At 40.9% G+C, this 17464-nt stretch overlaps 1 protein-coding gene across 1 annotated transcript in view; it reads right to left on the bottom strand.

Moving 5' to 3' along the window:
- Positions 1 to 17464, bottom strand: part of ptprga (protein tyrosine phosphatase receptor type Ga) — a 445965-nt gene that overhangs the window by 68459 nt on the left and 360042 nt on the right. Inside the window, exons 8-9 of the mRNA XM_022682776.2 lie at positions 16093 to 16273; positions 3793 to 3977 (exon numbers count right to left, since the gene is read on the bottom strand). Coding sequence (XP_022538497.1) covers positions 3793 to 3977; positions 16093 to 16273 — 366 coding nt within the window. The remainder of the gene's footprint in view (positions 1 to 3792; positions 3978 to 16092; positions 16274 to 17464) is intronic.

Here is a 17464-nt window from a genome sequence, read left to right on the forward strand (position 1 = left end):
CCACTTTAATAGAAACACAAAGCTTCTATCTCCAAATTCTGGCCACTTTATAAGACACCTTTACCTATTTCTTCAACTCACAGATCACTTTATTACAAAAACACTTTACTTATACTTTAAAATTTTGGTCACATTATTAGAAACACTTTACTCATACTTATAACTTTTGGCCAATTTATTAGAAACAGTTTACTCGTTTTTTTGACCTTTTGGCCACTTTATTAGAAACCTTTACCTTTATTTTCAACTCACTGATCACTTTATTAGAAACACTTTACTCATACTTCTAAATGTTGGCCAATTTATTAGAAACACTTTATTCGTTTTTTCGACCTTTTGGCTACTTTATTAGAAAACTTTTTCTGCCACTCTCGGATCACTTTATTAGAAACATTTTACTTGTACTTCTAAATTTTAACACTTTATAAACACTTAATTTGCACTTTTTCCTTTTGGCCACTTTACAAGAAACCTTTATTAGAAGTCTGCTCACTGGCAGGGTATGAGTATGGTAGGTGTCTGGTGCTGGGATCAGTGTATTCAAGGCATAGTGGTGTCTGTGGTCAGAATCTGTTTCCAGTTTTTAAAAACTGGAGAAAGACTCTGTTGAAGTTCCACCCTGTTAAATATCACCTCCCCCCTCATCAGCACCCGATGCCCTTATCCCCCCCCCCACTCCACTCTGCCGCTGTTTTGATTCTGTGCCAGTCCTGCTCAGATTGCTTCTGTTTAAGGGGGGCTGGTGAGCTGGTGGGCTGCTGCGGGTGGGTGCTGTAAAAGCCGGCGGGTTGTGAGTAGTTTTTACATTGATTTGGGAGAAGCTTTTTTTCTCTCTCCATAAAACCACAGCAGTCCCTAATGTGACCCAGATAGCTGCTGCGTCCTGGGAGGAAATTCAGAATAAAAATGGAAATGAAGCCCTGTAAAGAAAAGAGAGAGTAAAAGAGTGAGTGAGAGAGAGAGAGAGAGAGAGAGAGAGAGAGAGAGAGACAGTGTGGGGAAGAGGGTTTCCCATCTACCGTTTTCATTTCTTTCCCTAATAAAGTTTACACCACTTGGATGAAGAAGACATACTTATATTTTAACTAGCCAATCTTTTATTTTTACTCTGAAAAAATGGAGTGATTTGGGATGACAACCAATCAGAACTGCCATCTACGGTTACGTTCTAGAGAAAGTAAGTATCTAAATCAGAAGTTTTAAGAGTTCAGAAATCAATATTTGATGCAATAACCCTGGTGTTTAATCAGTTTTTTATGCATCTTGGCATGTTCTCCTCCACCAGTCTTACACACTGCTTTTGGATAACTTTATGACACTCAATCCTGGTGCAAAAATCCAAGCAGTTCAGCTTGGTTTGGTAGCTTGTGATCATCCATCTTCCTCTTGATTATATTCCAGAGGTTTTCAATTTGGTAAAATTGAAAGAAACTCATGATTATTAAGTGGTCTATTATTTTTTTTCCAGAGCTGTATATATACATATACAACTATAAAACTATATCAATACCAAACGGCAATTATTTAAAACACTATAGTTTATATATCTTGGTTTATTTTTTTCAAATTAAACATTTAACTTTTACGTGAGAGAGAGAGAAAAAGAAAGAAAGAGAGAGAGAGAAGAAGAAAGAAAGAGAGAGAGAGAGAGAAGAAGATATAGAGATAAATATAGATATAGAACAATATAGAGATATTGTGAGTAAGAAACGGCCTCCAGTGAGACTCCATGGGCTCTGTGATTTCATTAGCGATCATGTGGAGAGCAGCTTAAGGAAAGGAAAGAAAGAAAACTTCACTCTTTACCTCCCGAGAGAGAGAGAGAGAGAGAGAGAGTGAGAGAGAAAGCTTTTCTCTTCATTAATTTTTACAGCTGTGCTGAATAAGACTCTTGCAGGGAAAGCGAAAGAGAGAGAGAGAAAGAGAGAGAGAGACACAGCAAAAGAGAGGGAGAAAGAAAGACATTAAGATCCAGTATTAAAGTGTTTGGAAATACTAATACAGAGCCTCCAAACAAAGGAAGTGAAGGTCAGCCTCTCCTGCTGAGATCTGCCCTCACTAATGTCCAGAAACGCAGAGTCTAGCCGCAGTCAGACTCGCCGCCGCCGCCGCCGCCGATGCAGCGCTGAGCGAGAGACGGATCTGCGCTGCTTAGTTCAGTGGAGTAGAGCCGTCGCATTATTGAACGAGTACAGCAACGTCTAAATAACTCTAAATAACTACAGGTGCGCTCTGCAGCGGGCGGGCCCCAGCTGCGAGCGGGTCATTATGAATGCACCTAATGTGCTACTTCAAAGATAACAGCGACAGAGGGCAACGGGATGAATACGGAATTAGAGATTCCAGCGCTCTCCACGTCTATAAGACCTGCATTATTGTAATTTATGCTTCAGCGGCGGCGAACGCGAAGCTAATGGGCTGGAGGTGGCTAGCTGTCAGCGGGACAGATTTCAGAGGTAAAGCCTTTACAGGCTAAGTGCACTTTAAAGGAATCGTTAGACAAAACATTAAATTTACACAATTTCCCACTTATTCCAAATATACTTAATCAACCAAGACATGTTTGGTGGCTGAAGTTTGCCTCCTTCTATTTTAGCGCTAAAGCTACGAGGCTAAGGTACATAGCTTGAGCTTGAGAGCAACAGAAGCCAGGCATTAGTATTGTGTGTGTCTGAATTGCATAATACAATTGCACTAATACTACACTCATTGTATTTTTTTGCACTGGATTATAAGGTGCACTATCAATGAATGTCTATTTTTTTTAATCTATGTATATTTTTTAACTGGCTTAATGAGAAAACTGTTTAACTGAAAGGAGGCTCTAGAACCCTGTTAGGGCATATCTAACATATCCAACCTAGACATAAGATGAGTTGTAGTTTGGCACAGGGAGGCCTACAGGTTCCATATGGTATCATGCAGTACATCTGCCCACATCAATTGCAGCTGGGCCTGACTTGTTGCACCCAAGCTGGTCTCATAAATGTTTGCAGGAGCTTTTAGTACTAGGGGTGCATGGCTGTCACATGTGAAAACAAAATGACCAAAAAAATATATATTTTACGTAGGCAAAAAAACATTACAATTCAGAAAAACATAATTTAGTGTCCATAACTCCACTCTCTCATAGTGAAGTAGCTTGACTGACAAGGAGGGTCCGCAACGAGCACTTCCTGTGTTTTAGAACTTCCCTTTTCTTTCAGAAATAGCAGTTTGTAAAAGTGTTTCAGTGCTGGTAAAAGTGTTTTGCGTCTTGCAAATTTGTTTTAATTTTTGTAAATTTGTTTTTCTGAAATGTAGTATTTTTTTGCCCATGTAAAATATTCAAGTTTTCTTGAATGTAATTATTTTTTCGTATGTAAATTTGTTTTAATTTTGGTAATTTAGTTTTCATGTTCATTTGTTTTGCACTTCAGGACCACTGTACTTTGACAGTGTGTCCAGGTTGTTAAATGCACAAAAAATACTACAAAAACAGAATTCTTATAAAACACAGGGAAAATAATAAACAAAGTAGGTTAGCACATGCGCAGTGTCTTTAGGAAGCACGTTTTGATGGGTAGCATAACTCGACAGAACACCTGCCATGGCAGAATGCGTTGAAGAAAACACGTTCAGTGAGTGCTTGTCCTGATGCGGCCCACCCTCACCCAGACTCTACATCCAGCGGCCCCCAGAAAAAATGAATTTGAGACCACTGCTTTGGGAAGCAGTCATATCTTGACAAACTACCACCCACACACACACACACACTTACACAAAATACAACCTTAAAACGGATTGGCTCACCAGTTTCTGGTCGCTGCCTTTCACAAAGGTCTCCTCATAAGCCTCATCATTTTTGGTCCAGCTGTAGCTGATGAGGTAGCTGACGATGGGGGGGTCGTAGGTGATTTCTGGGCGGGACCACCTGACGACCAGGGCCGTTCTGTTCAGTGGGAGCACTTTCATGTTTATAGGAGCGCTGCTGCAGGCTACAGTGAGAGAGAGAGAGAGAGAAAGAGGGATAAAGAGAGAGAGATAAAGAGAGAGAGAGGTGTTTAATAATAGCAGCTTTGATTATGACACAAATCTCCATTTATTGCTATGAATGACAAAACGAAGAGAGATAGAAGAGAGAGAGAAAGAGAGAGAGAGAGAGGGAGAGCAAGAGATCGAGGTTATGTTCATAAAAAGAGAAAAGAGAAGTGCACTGTAATAGAGGATGAGTCTGAGTCATGGCTCCCCACGGCACCATCACAATAAAATAATACACAAGCTCATAGATACCTGCCTGCAGGACTATTATACTCAGTTTGTGTGTGAGTGTGTGTGAGTGTGTGTGTGTGTGTGTGTGTGTGTGTGTAAAAGAAACCCGCTGACACTGAAAGGAATAGCAGAGAAACACAGAACTGCAATTTAGAAATACAATTTCTTCAAAGATTATATATACACTGACCTGCCAAATGTCATGGGACTCGTATTGTGTCCCATGACTTTTGCCATAGCCTATCAAAGCTAAAAAATGCTGCACCCTCCTGCAGTAAATGCTTCCTGCAGGTTAGTGCGGTGTTCTTTAGCTTTTAAAGGCAAAAGTTCTGGGATACAATTGTAATTCTATATATATTGTGTATATATATATATATATATACATATATACAGCTCTGAAAAAAAATAAGAGAGCACTCCAGTTTCTGTATCAGGTTCTCAGATTTTGCTATTTATAGGTATATGTTTAAATAAAATTAACATTGTTGTTTTATTCTAGAAACTACGGACAACATTTCTACCAAATTCCAAATAAAAATATCATGTTATTTAGAGCATTTATTTGCAGAGAATGAGAAATGGCTGAAATAACGAAAAAGATGCAGATCTTTCAGATCTCAAATAATAATGCAAGTAAACAAGTTCATATTCATAACGTTTTAAGAGAAGAGTTCAGAAATCAATATTTGGTGGAATAACCAGCATCTCAGCATGTTCTCCTCCACCAGTCTTACACACTGCTTTTGGATAACTTTATGCTACTCACTCCTGAAATTCAAGCAGTTCAGCTTAGTTTGATGGCTTGTGATCATCCATCTTCCTCTTGATTATATTCCAGAGGTTTTCAATTGGGTAAAATCAAAGAATCTTATCATTTTTAAGTGGTTTAAGTTTAAGTGGTTTTATAGTAAATACAACACAACAAAACAGTAAATGCTTACTTGACAGGTGCCATCTAAACCAGATAATCAATGTTAATGTATATGGCTCTTGGTGTATATTGGTATATATATATATAAATATACATAAGTACTACATAGGTAAGTATATAGGTGCTAATATATATGTATATATATGTGCATCTATATACACCAATTCAACACAATTGAATACAATACTGTAGATAGATAGCCTTTACAGACCTTTGTAACCACTAGATGGCTCTGTTTGACTAGTGCCTACCTCCCCACTTCCTCTATACCTCTCTCTCTCTCTCTCTCTTTCCCTCTCTCTCTTTCTCTCCCCCCTATGTTGTGGATTGCGTCATGACTTTGATTTGTGCGTCTTCCTCCACGCCTCTTTTCCCCCTGCCCAGCAGAACGTATCCCTACGCCATCCAGTTTCTGCAGAACTCCACAGCTCCATAGCCTATATACACACTCGACTTCACTCATCGCACGACCCACACACACACCCGCACCCGCACCCACACACCTACAGCCACGGGGGAACCATTACATGCCAAACAATGCTAATTAAACTAATTCTGCTGGCACACGTGGTATTAAAGAGCCTCCTATTATAGCGGCACTCACGGAGGAGAGGCTAATAAATATGCAGGCATAATCATACACTATAATGCAAATGGTAATGCGTGAGATGACTTTCATGCCCTCGTGGCCTCACGAGCATACGCACACGCACACACACACAAACACACACACACTTATGCACATAGCTATAACCTCGGAGCATGTCCTCTAGATAAGGCCTAGCTGCCACTCCCATTCACCTCTCTGTCTCCTGTGAGTGAATATACAGTAAGTATGGTACTACAATGCTACAATGCTAGCATTAGGCTAACAACAGGAGCATGCATTAGCCTGCACATTAGTTAGCACAGGCCTGACATACCATAAACTATACGCACAAAAGTACTGGACTATATAGTTCAGACTATAAATATATACCAAAATATAAGGTGCATTAAGTGACGCTAGTAAGGATGCCTACATCAAAGTGCCTAAGTAAAAACGAGCACTGGATGTTAATCTACACAGATTACTCTCCTAAAACTATTTGTTTATTTGGGTGAGTAAAGCGCTTCTGTTTATTCACAGTAAGCTTAGATTTCCAACAGTTTGTCCACAAATGAGTTGTCAGTAAAGTTTCTCCAGCACTAAGGCTAGGTGCAGCAGCATTAGCATTAGCCACTAACTGCAGTGCAAGCGAGACGTAAATGCTGCCCCCCAATAGCACTAAAATGAGGATCGGACTAAGAGTTCCGGTAATCCAGGGTACGATCAGATAGCGGTTTGTTCCACGTTGCTTGGTTTAAAAGGTCAAATACACAGACTACAGTCCAATATACTCGCCTCTGAACGGTGAAAGAGCTAGTGCTGTGGTCTGCAGCTAACGCTAATGCTGCTGCACCCAGCCTTATTGCAGTACTGCTCCTTAACACATGATTGGTAGAATTCAAACATAAGGCACACTAGATTATAAGGCTCATTGTTGATTTTAGAGAAAATTAAAGAACTCTAAGTGCACCTTAGAAATAGTCGAAGAAATATTATGTAGCATGTTAGTAGATGAGTTGCAAGGTACTTGTAGTTGCCAAGGTATTTCAGGTGGTTGCTACGGATATTGCTATGTGGTTGCTATGCTATGCCAAGTGATTACTCTGGTGTTGGTAAGTGGTTGCTAGGTAGTTACTACAGTGTTTGTAGGTGGTTGCTTGACGGGTACTATGTTGAGGCGTTACAAATCCAGGTGGTGAATGCCACTAAGGATCGTCAGATTTATTTCTATTTCTTTCTCTCCCGCCCCTCTCTCTTTTACTCACCCTCTCTCTCTTTATCTCACCTTGGCTCATTTTCTCTCTTTTACTCTGCCTTCAAAAGTGCGAGTTGAGAAGGTCATTTTGCGAGAGCGGCACTCTTAGGAGATGCGCAAAAATGCGTTTAATAAAAAGGGCCGTCCCTGGCCCTGCAGCTACTTGACCATGGCGAGGGAAATAGAAGCAGAGATAAATGGTGGGTGGGGGGTGGGGAGTGGTATCAAGGCAGCAACGAAAGGAACGTGAGAGAATCAAAGATCTAGCAGAGAGAAAGAAAAAAAAACGTATATGTCAGAGAGCCCAGACTGAACGAAGGATGTTGAGTAGAAATCTGCATTGCAAATTTGATCCTATATTATACTTGGCAGTCAAGGTGCTAGAACCTGTGGCTTGGGCCGATTCTCATATTACAACCAGCAGCCAAGGTGCTAGGACATGCAGCTTGGGCCGATTCTTAAACTATACTAGGCAGCCAAGGTGCTAGTACATGCGACTTGGGCTGATTCTCATATTACAACCAGCAGCCAAGGTGCTAGGACATGCAGCTTGGGCCGATTCCCATATTATACTTGGTAGCCAAGGTGCTAGTACATGCGACTTGGGCTGATTCCCATATTATACTCGACAGCCAAGGTGCTAGGACATGCGGCTTGGGCCGATTCTTATACTAGGCAGCCAAGGTGCTAGTACATGCGGCTTGGGCAGATTCTCATATTATACTCGACAGCCAAGGTGCAAGGACATGCGGCTTGGGCCGATTCTTATATTACACTAGGGAGCCAAGGTGCTAGGACATGCGGCTTGGGCTGATTCCCATATTATACTTGGCAATTAAGGTGCTAGTACATGCGGCTTGGGCTGATTCCCATATTATACTCGACAGCCAAGGTGCTAGGACATGTGGCTTGGGCTGATTCCCATATTATACTTGGCAGCCAAGGTGCTAGGACATGTGGCTTGGGCCGATTCTTATACTATACTAGGCAGCCAAGGTGCTAGAACATGTGGCTTGGGCCGATTCTCATATTATACTCGGCAGCTAAGGTTCTAGAACATGCGACTTGGGCTGATTCTCATATTATACTCAGCAGCTAAAGTGCTAGAATATGCAGCTTGGGCCGATTCTCATATTTTACTCAGCAGCCAACGTTCTAGAACATGTGGCTTGGGCTGACTCCCATATTATACTTGGTAGCCAAGGTGCTAGGACATGTGGCTTGGGCTGATTCCCATATTATACTTGGTAGCCAAGGCGCTAGAACCTGCGGCTTGGGCTAAGTCTTATATTATACTTGGCAACCAGATATTTGGAACATGTGGTTTTGGCCGACTGCTGTATTTGACTATTGTACTTGGCAAATGTAGATTTCAGAAATCAAGCCTAGAATCAAATCGATGCAGTCAGGGCGATGCAGCTCATGGTATTTTGCTATCATGGTTACCCTACATTACCTCAATACCTAAAGCTGCTGGCCTTTATCTGCAAGACTGTTTCCATTTCACTGCTGCCACACGATTGGCTGATTAGGTAATTGCACAAACGAACAGGTCTACAAGCCTTCCCAATGAATTGCTCGGTGAGTGTATAATGAATATGCAAATGAGAATGCACTAATTATACAGCAGCGGATTGCACACAATAAAACTAAGGAAAAAAAGAAAAAGGAAGTGCAAACATATTTGGCAGATGCATTTTTACACCTCTATTCTGCGTCTGGTTCCGGAGGAGGCGGAGCTGCTGGATCTCTATTGTGCTGTTGGAAAAGCAGTGAACAGACCCAGTCACACAGATCAGACATGGTCACAGTCACAGAGATCAAAGTTGGTTGGACGCTCGGAGGCTAGATTCTTGACAAGCTCCCGTCCCAACCCCCACCCATGGCGAAACACATACACACATAGACACAGGCACGACACACACACCGAACACACACACTTCACGTCTTATCCGCCGCACTGGCCTCCTATGTTTTTCCAGGCTGATGAGGTTTGAACTAATCTGCTTTGACACAAAGCATGAAAGCTCGATCCACGACTGCAGGCCTCCCTGATACCGCTCTATTTCCATCCTCCACATCCCTCCATTACACTCTCTCCTTCCAAATTACCCTGCTTTCATCCCACCTTCCTCCACGCCGTCCCTCCATTCTTCCTCAACGGCAGGACACGGCGTCCCAAATTAATTTGACACGCCCGAAAAATGAAACAATTGCTCTCCAACGATAACAGAGTCTACTCCTTTCGTCCCTCCCCAACCCATCGCCCCGCGCTCTTTTAATATCGGAATTCGTCCCGAGCACCTAAATTAATTCCCTCAGTCTGATTTGGAGCCCAGAGGTTCGTTAGCGCTTCCTGAATCTTCCTGATCCCGGTGTCTCAGCCTGCGCTAACAAGGAATGTCAGGAAAAGACTCTAAGCACTCTAAGGAAAGTGTGTAATGATTTAGACATGCTGTTAGCATGATGCTAATTGGTGCCACATAAGATTCTGATTGGCAGAAACTGATTGGCAGAAAGGGATAGAGGGAATTCAAAGCCGGACTCGAACGGAAATCCCAACATAACAAGGAACAAAGAGAGTGACTGACGGCAGAGAATGGTCATGCGTGACGACATATGTGGTTACCACTTCTTGTCAGTTGCTAGGCTGTTGCCGTGTGGTAAACTAGTGTGAAATTGTTTTGGTACTGCTATACTTTCCCAAGTAATCGCTTTGTATTGTATCTCAGATGGTTGCTAGAAGGTTACTATAGTGTTTTAGAAGTTTGCTATGAGATGGGTATCATGGTGGTGCAAGGCAATTGCTTTTTATATCAGGTGGTTGCTATGGTGTTGCTTACAATTTCTATACTATGCCAATAGATCGATAGATATGGTGTTGCTAAGTGGTTGCAATTACATTGCAAGTTGTTTCTAGGAGGTTTTTAGGAGGTGTTTCTAATCATCCCAGGTGGTTAAAATACTCAGTAAAACTCTAAGTAGTTGCTACTGTAAATGGATGTTACTGTAGAGTGATGCAAGGTGGTTGCCATGGTATTCTTAGCTCGTTGCCTTGGTGTTGCTTAGTGGCTGCAAGGGTGTTGCAAAAAGAGTTTGCAATGGTCTTAGAGGTATTTCATTGACAAATTGGTGAAATAAGTGCATAGGTGCCACAGGTGAATGCTATGGTGTTTCATATGGTGGCTGCTAGGGTGTTGCAAAGCAGATGCTATGGTTTAGTCAGTCTGCGGTGGATATCAACAGGGTGTGGGAGACAGAATCGCACACATGGTAATGAATGGAGTGAGCAGGACTGGATGGCAGAAAGAGACAGAGGGAAGTCAAAGCAAGACTGGAACGGAAATCACAACAAAACAAGGAACGCACACAATGAGAGAAGATGGCGTATTGAGAGTGATTGACAGCGGAGCTAGGAGGGACTGATCTATTGTTGTCTCACCACGAAGCGCCTACAAGGGGCTGGAAAACATGTGAGGGAAGTACAAAAGGACAAGGACGCCTCTGTGACATACAGACACAGGGCCTGTCAGGGGCTTTTATTGCCTTTATTCTTGTTTTAATGCTATAGATGTGTGTGTGTGAGTGTGTGTGTGTGTGATGGGTACCCTTGTTATTGCTTTATTTCTGTTTTTAGATTAAAGGAATATAATTTTTATAAAATTTTAATCCTTATGAGTGGGTTTTCTATTCATGCAGTTTAAGGCGTGATCATTATTGCCTGTGGTAACTGATGCTATGCTCCAGAGCTTAAGTCGTACCCACTTCAGGCAGCTTATAAGCTCTTAAAAGGTGGCTACTGTGGTGTTTTTAGGTGGTTGCTATGTTATCAAATATGGTTACAACAATGTTGTTGCTGAATGGAAACTAGACGGTTGTTGAGGAGCTCCAGATGTTCGCTTTATGGGTTTGGGGTTTGTATGGGGGTTGCTATGTTATTCAAAGCAGTTGCAATGGTGTAAGTTAGGTTGCTAAGATGCTCCAGGTGGTTAATATGGGTAGCTATGGTATTCCAGGTGGTTGTTACAATGTCGCAAAGTCTAACTCATATAAGTTCAAGAGCATAGCAAGAGCAAATTGTAGGTATAGGCAGCTGCTCTGATTTCCCCAGGTGGCTGCTATGGTATGCCATGTGGTTGGCAATTAAGAAGAGTTGTTACATATGGTTGTTAGGTTTGGTGGATAGAGTATCCTAGTGGTCAATCAGGTGGTTGCTATAGTAATGCATGATGGTTAGTAGGCAGATGCCATGATGTCTGCCTACCAGGTGGATGCTAGGGTACTCCATGTGGTTGGAACCTAGGAGTTGTTTTACATGGATTGTAGGTTTTGGTGGTTATAGTATCCCAGGTGGTTCCTACAGCGATGCAAGATGGTTAGTAGGCAGATGCTATTATGTCCCAGGTGGATGTCATGGTATGCCATGTGGTTGGCCCATAAAAAGACTTGTTATACATGGTTGTTATGTTTGGTGGTTGTAGTATCCTGGGTGGTTGCTCAGGTAGTTGCTACAGTGATGCTAGAAGGTTAGTAGGCAATTGCTCTGATATCTGCATACCAGGTGGATGCTAGGGTACCCCATGTTTTGGCACATTGGAACAGTTGTTTTAGTATCCCAGTAGTTGCTCAGGTGGTTGCTACAGTAATGCTAGATGGTTGGTAGGCAGTTGCTATGACATCTGAAAACCAGGTGGATGTAGTTGGCACATGGAGAGTTGAAGAGTTGTTATTTATAAGGTTATAGGATCCCGGGTGGTTGCTCAGGTGGTTGCTACAATGATGCTAGATGGTTTGTAGGCAGATGTTGACATCATAGTATCTGCCTACCAAGTGGATGCTAGGGTTGCACATGTTGCTGGCACATATAAAGAGTTGTTTTATATGCTATACTATAGTATCCTGAGTGGTTGCTCAGGTTTGTAGGCAAATGCTATGATGCCACAGGTGGATGCTGGGGTACCCCATGTGGTTGGCATGTAATAACAATTGTTATAGAATCCCAATGGTTGCTCAGGTGGTTGCTACAGTGATGCTAGACTGTTTGTACGCAGATGCTAAGATATCTGCCTACCAGGTGGATGCTAGGGTACCCTATGTAGTTGGCACATAAGAAAAGTTGTTGCATATGGTTGCTAGGTTTGGTGGTTATAGTATCCCAGGTGGTTGCTCAGGTTGCTAGGGTACCCCATGTGGTTGTTACCCAATGTTACCCAAGGTTGACTATTACTAGTACACGTGTAGCACATGTGGCACATGGGGAGAGGGCTATGGTATGCTGGGAGGTTGCTAAGGTGTTACTAAGTGGGTGCAACAATGTTTATTGATGGATGATTGGTAGGCAGCTGTGATTGATATCCCACGTGGTTGCTTGGGTACCCCATGTGGTTTGTAGCCATGTGGTTGGATCGTCTTAAATGTCTTTTAAAAAAATGTGGGAAATGTTTGGCGGGAAAGAAAAATCAGCAAAAAGAATGAAATTAAGAAGAAAATTAAATTTTAGTAATAGAGGTTAATGGCCAGTCATTTTAGAACATGAATGTATGAATGTGGAAAAAAGACTTTCATTTGAACAGTGGGAGTCTTCTTGCTTTAAATAGAAGGATCTTTTTATCTCGAAAATGTGGCGGCTTCATGAATGCTTCACAGGTAGAAACCAATTATGTCCAATTAAGAGGCAATTGTGTCCTTGTTAGGGATGTTTTCATTAAGCTTTGATGTTCTGGCGCATGGGGGGTTGCATGCTTACAGAAGCAGCAAATTTCATGTGGTGTTTTTTTTGTACGTACCTGCAAATAAATGATCTATTTAATTTTTTCTTTGTAAAAATGCGTTGAAAACGGTATGGTTTTGGCGGAGTGTGCGCCTCGACCCATTTCCAAACAGATGTACACAGCGTGAGTTCCTCCTATGGCAAAAGGGTGTGCAGAGAATGCTATCGGGGTACAGCTATGGATGTTACGATACGGTACGGTATGGTACGCGTGCTACTAAGTTATGAAGTTAGGACTATATGGGTAAGAGATGGGATATAGACGTTTATGCAAGTGTATGATGAAATCAGTTGGAATAAACTGGAATTAAAAGAATCTGCTTTTGTGTTCACACTTAGTAAAAAAAAAAAGCTTGATTTGTGTCACTCCTCAGAGCAATGCTTAACAATTTTGTAGAAAGACATTCTTAGACAGTAGAGCCAATTACTCCAAAAAGAGGTTTGAAATAATCTGCTTTTCACATTTATTTTAAAAAATCGCTTGGTTTGTGTGAGTTCTCAAAGCAATGTTTAACAATTTTGTAGAAAGATATCTTTAGACAGGTGAATCAGTTACTCCAAAAAGAGGTTTGAAATAATCTGCTTTTGGTTTCACATTTATTAAAAAAAAGAGCTTGGTTTGTGTCACTCCTCAGAGCAATGCTTAACAATTTTGTAGAAAGACATCCTTAGACAGTTGAGCCAGACACTCCAAAAAGAGATTTGAAATAATCTGCTTTTGTGTTCACACTTAGTAAAAAAAAAAAGCTTGATTTGTGTGACTCCTTAGAGCAATGCTTAACAATTTTGTAGAGAGACATCTTTAGACAGTTGAATCAGTGACTCCGAAAAGAGATTTGAAATAATCTGCTTTTGTGTTCATATTTAGTTAAAAAAAAAGCTTGATTTGTGTCACTCCTCAGAGCAATGCTTAACAATTTTCCAAAAAGACATCCTTAGACAGTTGAGCCAGTTACTCCAAAAAGAGATTTAAAATAATCTGCTTTTGTGTTCACATTTAGTTAAAAAAAAGCTTAATTTCTGTCACTTCTCAGAGCAATGCTTAACAATTTTGTAGAAAGACTTCCTTAGAGGGTAGAGCCAGTTACTCCAAAAAGAGATTTAAAATAATCCACATTTTTTGTTCACATTTAGTAAAAAAAACTCGATTTGAGTCACTCCTCAGAGCAATGCTTAACAATTTTGTAGAAAAAAAGGCTTCCTTAGACAGTTGAATCAGTTACTCCAAAAAGAGATTTGAAATAATCTGCTTTTGTGTTCACATTTAGTAAAAAATAAATAAAAAACAAACAGCTTGGTTTGTGTCAGTTTTCAAAGCAATGGCTGCTAGGTGGTTGCTAGGTGGTTGCTTTGGTATGCTAGGTGGTGGCTAAGATGTAAAAGGTGGATACTAGGGTGTTTGTTTTGGTGATTGCTATGCAGTTGATATGGTTGCTAAAATGTCACAGTTGGGTTCTATAGTTCTATTGTCGTGTGCTATAGTAAAGTTGCTATGTTGCATATTGCTTATTAGTTGCAAAGGTGTTGCTAGGCAGCCTATATGGTCTACATAGTGTCCAGGTTATTGGTATGGTCTCTTTGGTAGCTGTTTCGGGCATACTAAGTTGGTTTATTTATAATGTGAAATAAACCAATCGATGCGCCACTTGTTGGTCATTCGTTTTAAGAACCAGGGGTGCTCTGACTTTGGCGTGTTCATATCTTAACAGCGCGGGCACAAGGCGTGAAAATAGACTTTTTTTTTTAAAGTACCTGCAAATAAATGATTTATTCAAATATGCTACAGCATATTTGTTAAAAACGTTACGGTTTTGGCGGAGTGTGCGCCTCAACTCATTTGCATACAGATGTACACAGCGTGAGTTCCTCCTATGGAAACAGGATGTGCAGAGAATGCTAACGGGGTACAGCTGTGGATGATGTGATATGTTCCGCGTAAATTTATGGATGTATGTACGTACGTATATATTTGTGCACACCTTATCCTGTTTGTATGCTAGTAAGGTATGAAGTCAGGACTACATGGATAAGAGATGGGATAAGTGTGTGTGTGTGTGTGTGTGTAGGTGGCATATGGCGTGTCGTTATGCTCTCAATCTTAACCCGACTGTTCCACCTCTCATCTGTCGCTGCGTGACGGAAGCACCGGCTCACAGGAAAAGGCAGCAGACTGCAGCTTTTCAAGGACACTGTGCCCCTTACACTCCTGCCACAGGAGCTGCCTCACGAGCTGCCTCACACACTGCCATGACTCCGCCTCACCCTCCATCTCTGAGCTTCATAATAGATAATAAGTGGTGTCCTGTTGTGAGCAGGTGTTCACTGACATGACAAGAGACAGACAGAAAACACAAACAGACAGATTGATACTAATTGGTTGCTAGGTGGATGCTTTGGTATCCTAGGTGGTGGCTAAGATGTTAAAGGTGGATAGTAAGGTGTTTGTTTGGGTGGTTGTTATACAGTTGATATGGATGCTTTGATCTCCAAGGTGGTTGCTAAGATGTCGCAGGTGGTTGCATAGTAGTGCTTTTGGGTGCTATGGTAAAGTTGCTATGTTGTTGCTTATAAGTTGCTAGGTAGCTGCTATTGTATGCCATGTGGTTGCTATGGTGTTGTTTGTTGGATACATTGATGTTCAGGTGGATACTTCAGTGTGTTTCTAAGTGGTTGCTAAGTGGTTGCTGCTACATGGCTTATATGGTGTCCAGGTAACTGGTATGGTCTCCTCGGTGGCTGCTAGGGTGTTATAGTGTATTACAGTTTTGAAAGATGACATGAAGTTGCCGGGAGTCTGTTAAGTGTGTTGCTAGGTGGTTGCTAAGTGGTTGCTACACACCCTATATCCAGGGTGTATCCAGGAAACTGATATTGTCTTCCTGGTGGCTGCTAGGGTGTTATAGTGTTGCAAGATGATATGGTGATTCCAAGTGTCTGCTAGGTGGTTGCTACTGATCTCAGGTGGTCTCAGGCTTCAAACAGGTTGATTGGTAGATGGGTGCTAAAGTTGCTATGACGTTGCTCAGTGGTAGCTAGGGTACTTCATTTCAAATTACTTGTGTTTATATATTAGTGGATGTTAGCAGTCTGGATATTGTAGTTTTATCAAATAATGTCAATAAAATACAGACCTCAAATTAATATTAATTTTAGTTTGTTTTTTTTTGCTTTTAGTTTTAGGCCGTAATGCTATTTTTTAGAACTTGAAGTGACTTTGGTCTTGGCTGACTCACTACAACAGGTTAATTTTATGGAGGTAAATAAACTAAAACACTAATCCAGAGGATTTTTCTTACCTTTCGAGGCCTCAGTGCCGTACGGGTCGGTCAGATATGGCAGCCAGGCATCTTTAACTGCGGATTTGAACACCTCCCGGTTGTCTAGGCTCTGCAGTGGGCGAAAGTTGTTCCGCAGGTACTCCACTGACTTCACATGATCCTGCTGTTCTGTGGTAAAGATGGAGTAGAAGGCCTCCAACTGTGAGGAATAGAGAGAGAGAAGCAACAGCTACAGATCACAGGCTGTACCACTCAAATCTGAGATTTTCTTTGCTCAAAATTTTCCAATCTTTCAGTCTTCATAGTTTAAAATCAGTTTTGCAAATTAATATTCAACTGTTAAGTGTAAAGAACCTTTAAATTGGGTAAGAAGTTTTACATTAAGTCACAGTTCTAATAAAAACATGTTTTTTATGTAAGAAAAAAATCTTCCGTGGCACTGTTTAACAATCTATTTGTAGGATTAAACTTTTGTGTTCATATTTACACAAAAAGCCCAATCTGTGTCACTGCAAAAACACAATAAAACAGCTATATCAATACAGCAGACGTTTATGCAAGTGTATGATGAAATCAGTTCAAGCTGGATTTAAAATAATCTGCTTTTGTGTTAACATTTAGTCAAAATAAAAGCTCAATTTGTTTCACTCCTTAAAGCAAGGCTTCAGAATTTTGTTGAAATCCTTGCATGGAAAGTAGAGACAGTCACTCTATCAAAAGTTTTGAAATAATCTGCTTTTGTGTTCACATTTAGTCAAAAAATGCTCAATTTGTTTCACTCCTTAAAGCAAGGCTTCAGAATTTTGTAGAAAGCCATGCCTGGAAAATAGAGACAGAGAAAGTTACTCCATCAAAAGATCTGAAATAATCTGCTTTTGTGTTCACATTTAGGCAAGAAAACTCAACAAAGTCGGCCAGTGTAAAAACACAGCCAAATGTTGCGAAATAAAGCTGTATTTGCTATATTAGTTCAGCATGTGTTTTTTGCCCTCTTGAGAGACTGAATGTTTTTTAATGGAAAAAATCAATGCAGCAGACGCTTATGCAAGTGTATGATGAAATCAGTTCAAACCGGATTTAAAATGATTTGCTTTTGTGTTCACATTTAGTCCGAAAAAGCTCAATCAGTTTCACTCCTCAATGCAATGTTTCAGAATTTCGTAGAAAGCATTGCCTGGAAAATAAAGACAGAGACAGTTACTCCAACAAAAAGATTTGAAATAATCTGCTTTTGTGCTCACATTTAGTCAAAAAATGCTCAATCTGTTTCACTCCTCAAAGCAATGCTTCAGAATTTTGTTGAAATGCTTGCCTGGAATATAGAGACAGAGACAGTTACTCCACCAAAAGATTTGAAATAATCTGCTTTTGTGTTCACATTTAGGCAAGA

Source organism: Astyanax mexicanus, chromosome 24 (genome assembly GCF_023375975.1).
Source record: "Astyanax mexicanus isolate ESR-SI-001 chromosome 24, AstMex3_surface, whole genome shotgun sequence".
Taxonomy (NCBI): Eukaryota; Metazoa; Chordata; class Actinopteri; order Characiformes; family Acestrorhamphidae; genus Astyanax; species Astyanax mexicanus.